At 41.9% G+C, this 13,439-nt stretch overlaps 1 protein-coding gene across 1 annotated transcript; it reads left to right on the forward strand.

The window, feature by feature from the left end:
- Positions 1–205: 205 nt before the first annotated feature.
- LOC148162952 (PWWP domain-containing DNA repair factor 3B-like) lies at positions 206–2,215 on the forward strand. The gene has a single exon (XM_088028599.1). It carries the CDS (start codon positions 206–208, stop codon positions 2,213–2,215), a length of 2,010 nt encoding a protein of 669 aa, XP_087884725.1.
- Positions 2,216–13,439: the final 11,224 nt, after the last annotated feature.

The raw sequence follows: 13,439 nt of genomic DNA on the forward strand, positions 1-13,439 counted from the left end.
GTCCATTCAAAACACAAGTTCCAGCGACCCTGGGAGATTGGGGTGAAGAAGGACTGGCCACGCAAGCTGTAAGCCCTTTGCGGTCCTAGGCCAAAAAGGTGTGGTGCACAACATTGTTTTAGGGAAGACCCGCCATGCCTGCCGGCATGATGGCCAGACCTCTCGACCTCCGTTAATTACCTCTTGAGAGGAAACTCAAATCATAATGGATGCTGAGTATGTCCTATGCAATTGGAAAGGCCATTTTTGGCCAGCAAAGGTTTTGTCCAGATCTAGGATCTCACCGAAAAATAAGAGGAAAGGGGCACTTTCTCTGAAAGTTGAAATACTCTCCGTAGATGAAAAAATTAAAGTGAAAAGCACAGACATAAAGATCCTAAATGAGTCTCAAATTGAATACATTACCTCCTTGCTAATAGCCGAGTCGAAGGCCAGTGTCCCGCCAGGACAGGAAGTGCCCTACAGAAACGCTCTTACCGTGGCACTGGAGATTCTGAATGAGAGAGCAAATCTGGGTCCAGCAAGAGCATCAGATGATCCAGAGACCGTTAAGCCGTCCCCAAGGGGACCACAAAAGCGATCTCGTAGAAAGTACCGGAAGCCCAAAGGGAGCTTACTGAGGAGTCTTAGGAAAAGCAAAAAACTCAAATCGCTGCTGGTATGTTCACAGAGTGAGGACGCCCCAGACGGTGGCCGACCACAGGCACACAGAACCGTCACTCCCATTCCAAGGAAAATGCAAGTGGAGTCCTCACAAAGCTCCAGCATGTACCCAAACTTCCCGTCACTTTCAGAAGGCGCTTACGAGAAAGAGGGCAAGGGAAAGAGGGACACCTCAAGAGTTAGGTCCTTGCGTTGCCCAGTCAAGGAGGAGGGCACAGGTGCTAAAGATGGAGGCGCCCTTCCATCTCTGCCACCGGGGTTCAACCGCACGGTACCCAAGGCGCTGAAAGAAGAGGCACAGGACACCTACCCAAAGACCCTGGCCGTCTCCTCCGAATGCTCTGCCTTCTCCGGGAATGTCGAGGACCACGGAGAGGGTCCCCGGAAGCCAGGCTTGGAAGGTGTGGCAGCATCCTCCAGTGCCCCTAACCTGAAGCTGCGTTATTCACTCCGTCTGGCAAACAGAAAAAGGAAGCTGCAGGTACCAGAGTCTGAGAAAGGGCTGCGAGAACTTCAGCCTTCCGTCAACTCAAAGGCTATTAACCCCACCACTGCTATTAGAAAGGACGTCAGCAAGGAAATGGGACAACCGACAAGCATGGCTTTTCCACAGGAGCCTTGTCCCATTGAAGGAGGAATGATGGTCTGGTTCAAATTTCAGAATCACCCATTTTGGCCAGCGGTGGTAAAGAGTGTCAGCCAAACAGAGCAGACTGCAAGGGTGCTTTTGATTGAGGCAAACATGGACGGTGAAATGAGTGGCATTCGAGTTCCTCTTCGAAGATTAAAGCATCTGGACTGTAAAGAGAAAGAAAAACTGATGAAGAGAGCCGGGAAAGTGTACGAGCAAAGTGTGAACTGGTGTTTCTCCCTGATTTCCCACTACAGAGAAGGGCTGAGTCACGGGTCTTTTGGAGGCTCTTTCCTGGACTATTACGCTGCCGACATCAGTTACCCAATCAGGAAAGCCATCCAAGACGCGGATGTGGAGATTGATTTCCCAAAGGTGAATTATGCCGACCTGGAAGATTCTGAAGAGGAGGCCTCCCTGGGCGGGAAGAGGCCCTGCAAGAAAATTCTCCCTGACCGGATGAGGGCTGCTCGGGACCGAGCCAACCAGAAGCTCGTGGACTTCATCGTGAAAAGAAAGGGAGCTGATCACCATCTTCTGGACATTGTCAAAGGCAGGAAAGAGTCCAGGTGGCTGGCATCATTTCTGAATTCAAGCAGGTACGTGATCTGCATTGAAACGTACCTGGAGGAGGAAGACCAGTTGGATGTCGTGGTAAGACATTTGCAAGAAATCTACAAACAGATAGACAAGAACACGCTGACTCTGACAAGGGACGACAAAGTGAGTTTTGTTCTGGAAGTTCTTCTGCCAGAAGCAATCATTTGTTCAATTGCTGCACTCGATGGATTAGGTTACAAGGAGGCAGAACAAAAGTACCTACAGGGGCCACCCGTGCGTTACCGGGAAAAAGAGCTATTTGATAAAAATATCCTAAAGGAAATGAGGAAGAGATCAGCAACAAGGGCCAAAGCCAAATAACTCCTCCTGTGCCCGCACTTTAGCAGGGAGACCCCTCACCGCCCTGTCTGTATGAAATGTGTGATCCTTCCCTTCTCTATGGCACGTAAATATGTTCTGTAAATTTGAGACCCCGGGAACACGCTGGATTCATTTTGGAGCGATCTCTAGCACTTAAGGGTAGCACGGCCATCATCGCTGCTGGTTCCCAAATGCTTCACAAACTAATTTTGTTAAAATACTGCAAACAGTGGTACTTCCCTCTACTTGCTTGGATGCGTAGCTGTCCAGGTGTTTTCATAATGTTGCTTTTGACAGTACTTCATATTTTAATATAGGATGCGCGTTCTTTTCTTACATGAAAGACCCCTGGTGTCAGACCTTAAGCCACAATCGTTTCTTGAAATCTAAGATAGATGTTTACACAGAAACTTCACACGGATTTCTCATTCTTTTTGCGACCCGTCAGTATAAATGATTGGATTCCTTCTTGAGATAATTCCTGAATTCGATCTGCCATGCTTATTTGTTTGGAAAAATAGCCCTGAGGGGTGAAGCCAACAGCAGAGATGTTTTCTATACACTGTCACTACCTTCAAATGGCTCTTGGAAAAGCAGTCTGGAATCCAAAGTTAATGGGTCGTCTGCATGCAGCCCACAAGTGGATGAGCGAAATCTCAACGTGCAGTAAACATTTTGTCAGCCTGTGCAAGACTGTTAACTCTTCGCTTCCCTAAGATTCCACTTAGGGAAGTAGCTCTTGTTCGGTGGCTAAGTGGTTTCCTAAAACAGACAGGCTCCCGGCTGTCTTCCTAACTGACTGGATGCTTTACACATGGTGGTTTATCCCCATGTGGAAGACAACGAGAGTAATCATACACACAGTTTAGCTCTTTTACACCTACGAATTCAAGCTCACTGCTAGGAGCCCATCTAAGGGACACAAATCGTAGGGAAGCCTGTGCTGTGTTCCAGACCTGTGTCCCCTAAAACACAGTCATTTGTCCCCTACCAAGCAAGCTTTCTCTTTTGACTTATTCATTGACTAGCCCTGACAGGTTCCAACAGTTATAATTGCAGGCTAGTGGGTCATTCCAGGCTGCTTGAGCAATAGATGGACGAGGACCTGGGAACTCAGAAATGGGCAACAGAAAATCCTCCATCTGGCTAAATATGGCTGTTGTCAGAATACAGTGAAACGTATCTAACTAAAAGTAATAAATTCTGAAGCCCATGAATCGTTCTCCTAACTTGAAACAACATTTTTTTGAGGGGGAAAAAAAAAATGTCAGGAAAGCTAGTTTACTTTTAAAACTTGTTGTGAAAATAAACACTAAAGGTGTAACATGAACCCAAGTGCATTTTTATTCTTAGAGGGAGTCAACTGTCACTCACAGGCCCATGTTCTGTGTTCATGTGGCCATGAGATGTGTGTGTGTAAAATCTGTAAGAGTTAGCTGTTTTGATTCACAATAAAACCACTGCATCTTTCACCTTGAATTTCTGTTTCATCGTACTTTAGATTGTACAACCACAGAGTTGGTGCCTCTAAATATGTATATGTATGTACATACACATACATACGTGCGTGCGTGTGTGTGTGTGTGTGTGCGCGCATACTATTTTGGGATTTCGGTGATTTAGTCATCATCTTTTAAAGTTTATTATGAATTTCCTTCTCATCCTAAACAAATACTCACTTCCATGCTTGTTTTCATCATTTTAGAAGAGGGCCTTCCAAACTGTGTAAGCTTCAGACCCATCAGAACCTTCTTTGGGCTCTGCCTGAGAGACACCAATGACTCCTGAGGCATTCTGCCTGGGCTAATCCACATGACCTCTTCATGGTCCTGAAAAGTACTTGGAAACACCCCGTCTCCATGCTCTATGTGGACCTTGTACACTGGAACAACACGCTTTAGGTCTTCCATAAACATCGTGTCTCTCCGAATCAAATACATCACTCAACGTCAGCCTTCTCATATAGCCATATCTGGCTCTACATTCTACTATTTTCTTCACTATCTCATCCATCCATCCATCCATCCACCCTTCCCTCCATCCCTCCATCCCTCCATAGCATTGTGAGTCAGTAGAGCAAGTAAGATGTGGTTTAAGACCCTGATCTGAGGATAAATTTCAGGTGCCATAGAAAGAAGATGACAATCTTGGGACCCAGGTGACAATCTAATTTCTAAGATGACTGTGATGCTCTACCTCACATTCTTAGTGAGAAATATTTATCGGCATCATGGATTGATTGCCTATATGTGAAACCAGAACCCTGGATTTTCCCATACTTGTGAGTTTGTGAGTATCTCTTGGTTTCGGGTGAAGGGAGAGGACCTGGCCCCTCCTGGGTTGTCATTTCTGCCCGAGGCATTCACTGAAGAGGACAACATGCCTAGAACATGCATCTCTTCTCCACTTGAACCAGGATCACATTTGGGGTGTGCAGCCGGATTTGGGGGGCTGGCTGTGTAGACTCTGAGATACCTCCCCGCCTGAGCAGTTGTTAAGGTGGCTCTAAGATGGCCCTAAACCGGTTCTCTGTCATGGGTGTGTGTGTGTGTGTGTGTGTGTGTCTGATGGGATAGCCCAACCTGTCACCCACCCTAACCTACTGGATCAAGGAGACCTCCTCTCCTCTGGTCATAAGGCAGATGGTGGAACATGAGCCCCTGACCGTAACTGTTGGCTGGCAGAGATGCATGGAGGTGGCAGGCACAGAACTCACAGTTCTCCATATTTATGTATGGATCTGACAAAGTGGAACCCCGAGACACACTAAGGTGATGAGCACGAGAACACTGAATACCCAGAATCCCCTGAAACCTCACCTGGGCATTAGCAGCCCCCTAACTCTTGCTACTGGAGAAGCTTCCTTGTTCCTGGAGACCCTGCAAAGACCTCATCTAAGGCAGCCACCCAAACAAATGTTGCTTCTCTTATTCAACATTAATCTCGGCTAACTTCCATTACTATCGGACTAATAACAAGGGTAGGTAAGACTAAGCAAGATGACAGCACAAGAAAAAAAAAAAACACAGTTTGGTTTGGATGGGAAATGCCTTACATTCAGAAGACACTGCAGGACCTGGCTCATATGTACTTGCATGAAGCGAGATAATATATGTGCCATTGGATTTTGAGAATGTTGGTCCCGCAAGACAGGGAGCGGAATGTAAGTCAGTATGGAGAGAACTTATTAACGTGGGAACACAGAGCTGTGACTCAGGGTTTGATGTCCTTAAAGGGGCCAACCCAGACCCTTTAAGGGCCCCTATAATGTGCACGTTATAAAAGCGTGGACAACAAGAGTCTACAGTAAATGACATGGAAATACCGGAACTTCCTAGGCAGAGAAAATCGAGGAATTGGTGAGAAGGTCCAGGGGAGTAGGCTTTTAGATATGATTTATAACGTGAGATCAGACGTCCTACCTCCAGCCTCTGTTTCTTTGGAGGGCAGAGAAATCACTACTCAAATAAGGCACTCATCCTTCACTGGCGTCTGTGAAGAGCCCAGTGCTGACTCTCCTCTGCAAACCATTGCTGGAAGCAAGCGATGATGGCATGGAACTAGCAATCAATGGAGACGACAGGATTCTCAAAAGGCAGGGTCCCAGTGGTGGCACAAAACTACCAGGGGCAAGGCGGGCATCATTACCATACCGGGCAGCAAGGCCAGGGTGGAGTCACTCTCATTTGACTGACCGGAATCTCTGGCAATATAGATAGTATAGATGGTAGGTAGTAGTGTGCTAGGGTCTGGATGTATGGACAGCTGGCGGGGGTATTACTTGATTTTCGTAAGGAAAAAAAAAAGAAAGAAAGAAAAGAGAGAGCTGGTAAGCAGAAAGCCGATGCTAGCAACCGTAGTGGAAAACATTAGTCCCCCACCAAGTGTCAGGGTCTAAGTCAGCCCATGGGCCCAGAGCCTTGATTAAGGTGGAGGTCAGAAAAACCCAGCCAAGCCTTTCCCAAAAACCCGTGTCTGTTTACCGAGGTACCTGTGCACTGTGGTAAGGAGGATACCTGCATTTGGAAAAAAACTATATTGAAGATGAGTTCTCTGCTTATAAAGGGGCTTCTGAAGTCTAGATAATAATGGAGTTCTGCCTCATTTTAATCTGACAGGAAATCCAATGGTTCTGTGGATCACCCAGGGTTTTTTTTTTTTTTTTTTTTCTCCTTTTCTTTCTCCAGGCTCTCAGTATATAGTTGGCAATCACGTACTTGGTGGGTGGCACAATCTTCATATCAGCACAAGTGACAGTATATGGAAAGGCACACATGGAAGCCTATGAAGCTGCTATCTCCTTAGAGTATGAGAAAATAAAAGCAGTACTGATTCTATACTAAGAAAGGAGAGAAGAGTCAGATTACTAAAAGCAGAAATGAAAGTGGGGACATTACTATGTGGAGAAATTGGAACCCTCATATATCGCTGGTGGACATACAAAATGGTGCAGCCACCATGTAAAACAATTTGGCGATTCCTCAGTAGGTTAAATATAGAACTACCATGTGACTCATCAATTCCACTCTTACATATACACCCAAAATAACAGAACACAAGGGTTTAAACAAAATCTTGTACAAGAATGTTTATAGAAGCACTATTCACTATTCACAACAGCCAAAAGATGGAAATAATCCCAAATTTCCATCAAATGAAGAATGGATAAACAAATTTGGTATACCCGTACAATGGAATATTATTTGGTCAATTCGAAGGAATGAGGTTCTGATATATGCTACAACACGATAAACCTTCAAGACGTTATGCTGAGCCAAAGATGCCAGACAAGAAAGACCACATGTTGTTTGATTCCATTTATATGAAATACCCAGAATAGGCAACTCGCAAGAGGCACAAAACAGATTAGTGTTTGCCAGAGCCTGAGAATTGGGGGAATGGAGAGTGACTGCTTAATGGGTGAGGGTTTCCTTTTGGGGTGATGAAAATGTTCTGAAGCTAATTAGTGGTGATTACTGCACAACTTTGTGAAAGTACTAAACACTCCTGAATGATTAAAGTGCTAAATGTTATGTCAACTTTACTGCAATAAAAAAAAAAAAAGAAAGAGAAACAAGAGAAATATGGAGGAAGATCCTCTAGATTCAAAGGGACTTAAGAGACATCTCTACCAATCACAATGTATGGTAATTATTTGGTTTCTGACTCCAATAATCAAACTGTTTAAAAAAAAACTTTTTTTTTTTTTTTTTTTTTTTTACTGTCGCTTACTATTGCTTAATGGTTTTGAATGGTTTTTAATACAATTGAAGAAACTTTATCACTAACTGGATAGTTAACAATACTAAGAAATTATTTTTAGTCCCAATAGTTTTATTTCCCTTGCCTGTGGAGACATAAATACGTTGCTAAGGCTGATGTCCAAGGGATTACTGCCCATGTTTTCTTTTAGGTGTCTTATAGTTTCAGGCCTCACATTTAGGTCTATAATCCACTTTGAGTTTATTTGTGTGTATGGTGTAAGAAGGTGGTCCAGTTTCATTCTTCTGCGTGTTGCTGACCAGTTTCCTCAGCACCATTTATTGAAGAGATGGTCTTTTCTCTATTGTATATCCTTGCCTCCTTTGTGACAGATTAATCTACCAGATAAGCGTGGGCTTATTTCTATCCTCTCTATTCTGTTCCAGTGGCCAATGTGTCTATTTTTGTGCCGGTACCATACTGTTTTGATTACTATAGCTTTGTAGCATAGCTGGAAATCCGAGACTGTGACACCTCCCGCTTTGTCCTTTCTCAAGATCGCTGTGGCTGTTCGGGGTCTTTTATGATCCCATACGAATTTTAGGATTATTTGTCCTAGCTCTGTGGGAAATACCATTGGTATTTTGATAGGGATTGCATGGAATCTGTAGATCATTTTGGGTCGTGTGGACATTTAAACAATATTAATTCTTCCAGTCCATGAGCATCATGTATGTTCCCATTTGTTTGTGTCATCTTCAATTTCTTCCACCAATGTCTTATATAGTTTTCAGAGTGTAGGTCTTTCCCCTCCCCGGTTAGATTTGTTCCTACGTATTATTATTGTTGGTGCATCTGTAAATAGGCTTGCTTTCTTAATTTCTCTTCCTCCTTCATCTTTATTAGTGTATAGAAATGCAGCAGATTTCTGTATATCAATCTTGTATCCTGCAACTTTACTGAATTCATTTCTTACTCCTAATAGATTTTTGGGGGAGGCTTTATAGTGTTTTCTGTATATAGTACCATGTCATCCACAAATAGCGTCAGTTGTACAGGCAAACACTATGCAGGTTCCTCAAAAAATTAGAGAAGTAGAAATACCAGTACTATGGTAAATAGCAGCGGTGAGAGTGGACATCCCTGTCTTGTTCCTGACCATAGAGGAAAAGCTCTCAGTTTTCCCCCATTGAGGATGATATTGGTCTTTCACATACGCCCTTTATGATGTTGACGTATGTTCCCTCTATCCCTACTTGGTTGAGGGTTTTTATCAAGAATGAAGGCTGGGGGGCACCTGGGTGGCTCCATCAGTTGAGCATCCAGCTCTTGATTTCAGCTCAGCTCATGATCTCAGGGCCATGAGATTGATCCCCGTGTTGGGCTCATGCTCAATGTGGAGTCTGCTTGCCCCTCTCCCTCCGCTTTACCCCTCCTGTCTCTCTCTCTCTCTCTATCATCTATCATCTATCTATCTATCATCTATCTATCTATCATCTATCTATCTATCTATCTATCTATCTATCTATCTATCTATCTATCATCCATCTATCATCTATCTATCTAAAATAAATAAAATCTTTTCTAAGAAAAAGAATGGATGCTGTACTTTGTCAAATGCTTTTTCTGCATCTATTGAGAGGATCATATGGTTCCTGTCCTTTCTTTTATTAATGTGGTGTATCATGTCGATTGATTTGTGAATACTGAACCACCCTTGCAACCCAGGGATAAACCCCATTTGATTGTGGTGAATAATTCTTTTAATGCACTGTTAGATCTTATTAGCTAGTATCTTGTTGAGAATTTTTGCATCCATGTTCATCGGGGATATTGGCCCGTAGTTCTCTTTTTCAGTGGGGTCTTTGTCTGGTTTTGGAATCAAGGTAATGCTGGCCTCGTAGAATGAGTTTGAAAGTTTTCCCCCCATTTCTATTTTTTGGAAGTGTTTGAGAAGAATAGGTATTAACTCCTCTCTAAATGTTTGGTAGAATTCCCCTGGGAAGCCATGTGGTCCTGGACTTTCATTCGTTGGGACATTTTTTATTACGGACTGAATTTCTTTGCTGGCCTGTTCAAGTGATCTAGTTCTTCCTGTTTCAGTTTTGGTAGTTTATATGTTTCTAGGAACTTATCCATTTCTTCCAGATTGCCCAATTTTTTGGCATATAACTTTCCATAATATTCTCTTACAATTGTTTGTATTTCTGTGGTGCTGGTTGTGATCTCTCCTCTCTCATTTGTGATTTTATTTATTTGGGTCCTTTCTCTTTTCTTTTTGATAAGTCTGGCTAGGGGTTTATCAATCTTATTAATTTTTTCAAAGCACCAGCTTCCGGTTTCATTGATCTATTTTACTGTGGGGGTTTTTGTTTGTTTGTTTCTATATCATTTATTTCTGCTCTAATCTTTATTATTTCCCTGCTTCTGCTGGCTTTGGGCTTCATCCTATATTTATAGGAGCATTATCAACAATAGCCACATTATGGAAAGAGCCCAAATGTCCATTGACTGATGAATGGATAAAGAAGTTGTCACTACACACACACACACACACACACACACACACACACACACACACACACACATATATAATGGAATATTATATATATTATATATATATATATAATATAATATATATACATTTGCAATGATGTGGTTGGAGCTAGAGAGTATCATGCTAAGCAAAATAAGTTAGTCAGAGAAAGACACATACCATACGATTTCACTCATAGGTGGAATTTAAGAAACGTAACAGATGAACATGGGGGAAAAAAGAGAGAGGCAAACCACAAAACTTAACTCTCTTCTTTACTACAGAGAACATCCTGAGCGTTGGTGGAGAGGGGAGGTTGTTGGGGGGATGGGGTAAATGATTGATGGAGATTAAGGAGGGCACTTGTTGAGATGAGCACTGGGTGTTGTATGTAAGTGATGAATCACTAAATCCTACATTTGACACTAATCCGACACTGCATGTTAGCTAACTGGAAATTTTTTTAAGATTTTATTTATTTATTTGACGGAGAGATATAGCGAGAGAGGGAACACAAGCAGGGGGAGTGGGAGAGGGAGAAGCAGGCTTCCCGTGGAGCAGGGAGCCTGATGTGGGCCTTGATGCCAGGACCCCGGGATCATGACCTGAGCCGAAGGCAGACGCTTAACGACCGAGCCACCCAGGTGCCCCAGCTAACTGGAATTTAAATAAAAACTTGGAAGAAGAAAACAAAAGAAGTAGAAATACTATATGATCCAGTAATTCCATTACCGGGTATTCAACCAAAGAAAATGAGAACACTAATTCAAAAAGATGCGCATCCCTATGTTCATCACAACATTATATACAATAGCCAAGACATGGGAGCAACCTAAGTGTCCACTGATAGATGAGTGGATAAAGAAGATATGGTATCATATAAATATAAATATATATATATATATATATGGTATACATATATGTATATGTATGTTATATATATATATGGTATACACACACACATATGTAATGGAGTAAAGAAATGAGATCTTGCCATTTGTGACAACATGGATGAACCTAGAGGATATGATGCTAAGTGAAGTCAGTCAGAGAAAGGCAAATACAATATTATTTCACTTATGTGTGGAATCAAAATAAAACAAATGAACAAACAAAACAGAAACAGACTGATCAATATTAGCAATATAGAGAAAAAACTGCTGGTTGCCAGGGGGGAGGGGTGGGGGAGGGGCCTAAAAGGCGAAGGGAACTACGAGGTACAAACTTCCAGTCATAAAATAAGTAAGCCAGGGAGATGAACAGTATGACATAGGGAATACAGTCCACAATATTGTAATAACGTTGTATGGTGATGAATGGTAACTACACTCATCATGGTGAACACTGTGTAATGTATAGAATTGTCAAATCACTCTGCTGTGTGCCCGAAACACACTCTGTTGTGTGCCCAATATATTTTATGTCAGTTAAACTTCAATAAGAAACAAAGTGCAAGATAGACTGATGGATTTAGTGTAACACTGCGTGAAAATTTCAACAATAAAGTTTCAGATTCCACCTTGCAACTGTTAAAGAAATTACCCCTCGTTAAATTTTACATAGTTCCAAAGAAAATGTCCACAATATCTCGAAAGGCTCAACCCCTTCTCCTGGAATTAATGGACCTCTCTAGAGAAAGTGACCGCAATATCAGGTTTTATTATTTAGATATAGTTCCTCTTTGAACATCTTGGCCTGAAAGTCTTTACTATCTTTTATTTTATTTTATTATGTTATGTTAGTCACTATACAATACATCATTAGTTTTTGATGTAGTGATCCACGATCCATTGTTTGTGTATAACACCCAGTGCTCCACGCAGTACGTGCCCTCTTTAATACCCATCACCAGGCTAACCCCCTAAAACCCTCAGTTTGTTTCTCAGAGTCCGTAGGCTCTCATGGTTCATCTCTCCCTCCGATTTCCACCCCCCTTCATTTTCCCCTTCCTTCTCCTAATGTCCTCCATCTCTTTACTATCTTCTAAGTTTTCTTTAAATTTAATTAAAAAAATTTAAGGTTATTAAAATGCCTCTCCCTTTTCCAGTGGTATATCTGTATAAGGCCCAATTTTCCTCATGTACATCCACCAGAATAACACATCTCAATAATTTAAATGCAGAAGCAGTTAGTAGAGTTCAGTTGTCCTCTAAGAAGCCAGACATTAAAGAGATCTGCTTGACTTACTTCACTTAGCGTAATAGCCTCTAGTTCCATCCATGTCGATGCAAATGGTAGGTATTCATCCTTTCTGATGGCTGAGTAATATTCCATTGTATATTTGAATCACATCTTCTTTATCCATCCATCTGTTGGAGCACTGGGTGTTATATGCAACTAATGAATCACTGAACACTACGTCAAAAACTAATTATATACTGCACGTTAGGCTAATTGAACTTTATCAAAAAGACAGATTTACAAAAATGTAAATTAATACCACTCTTTCCCCTCAATCTTTTGGTTTTTGATTTTTTCAGAAGTTTTTTATGCTTCCATGGTTATTTTAATTGAATAAATAAATACTTTAAAATTGTCTTAGTATCAAGTCTGAATACACTAAATATTGATGGATATAATACATAATACCCAAAGTTACCTCTTCAATAATCCTTAAGAGTCAAACAGGGTCATGAGACCAAAATGTTTGGGAACTGCTGCACTACATTATAATATATATATATATATATATATATATATATATATATATATATATATATATATATATGGTGGGAGGATATCTTTATGGATAGGAGACAGAGGAGGGCACATGATGTGATGAGCACTGGGTATTATATGCAACTAACGAATCATTGAACATTATATCAAAAACTAATGATGTACCATATGTTGGCTAACTGAATTTAAAAATTTTAAAAAAGGAGACAGGTAAAATTGTATAAGAGAAATAAAGTGGTAGAGTTATGTGTCCACAGTTTGGGAATCTGGAGGCCTCATTTCTATTCTGGGCCTAACAGTTTGACTATAAATAGACCACTTGGACACTGTATAACTCTATTTCTTTCTCCATAACTTGAGGCTCACTATATCTGCTCCCAACTCGCCCTATCCAGGGGACAGAGAGAGAGGCACACTGGCAGTATTATATAGCATTTCTCAGACTTGCCCTTCTCAACATTTTCAGGACTTCCAAGTCTCATCAAATCTGCCCCCACTGTTTCTAACAGCACCCAACTTATTTCTGGGAGTGAGTTTCCAGGGGACGCTAGCTTTCAGAGCAGAGTCCGAGTCTGCTTCATTTAGTTGCCCTGTGCACATAATTTGACCAGTGCATGAGCAGAATCATAGGGCTATGAAGTTTCCATCTTCCAGGCTCTGCTATCTCTACTATTCTGGAGGTCCCAGGAGCCTTCCAGGAATTGCTTCTTGGTCTGGTATGATAGAAGAAATCCCATCTTGGGCAGCAGGCATCCTACTTCTAGTCTTAGCTCTGCTAATGGCCAACCAGAAAGCTGCAGGAAAGTT

Source organism: Eumetopias jubatus, unplaced genomic scaffold (assembly GCF_037043125.1).
Source record: "Eumetopias jubatus isolate StellerSeaLion01/CBP00866 unplaced genomic scaffold, mEumJub1_p1.0 scaffold_11, whole genome shotgun sequence".
In the NCBI taxonomy this organism is placed as follows: Eukaryota; Metazoa; Chordata; class Mammalia; order Carnivora; family Otariidae; genus Eumetopias; species Eumetopias jubatus.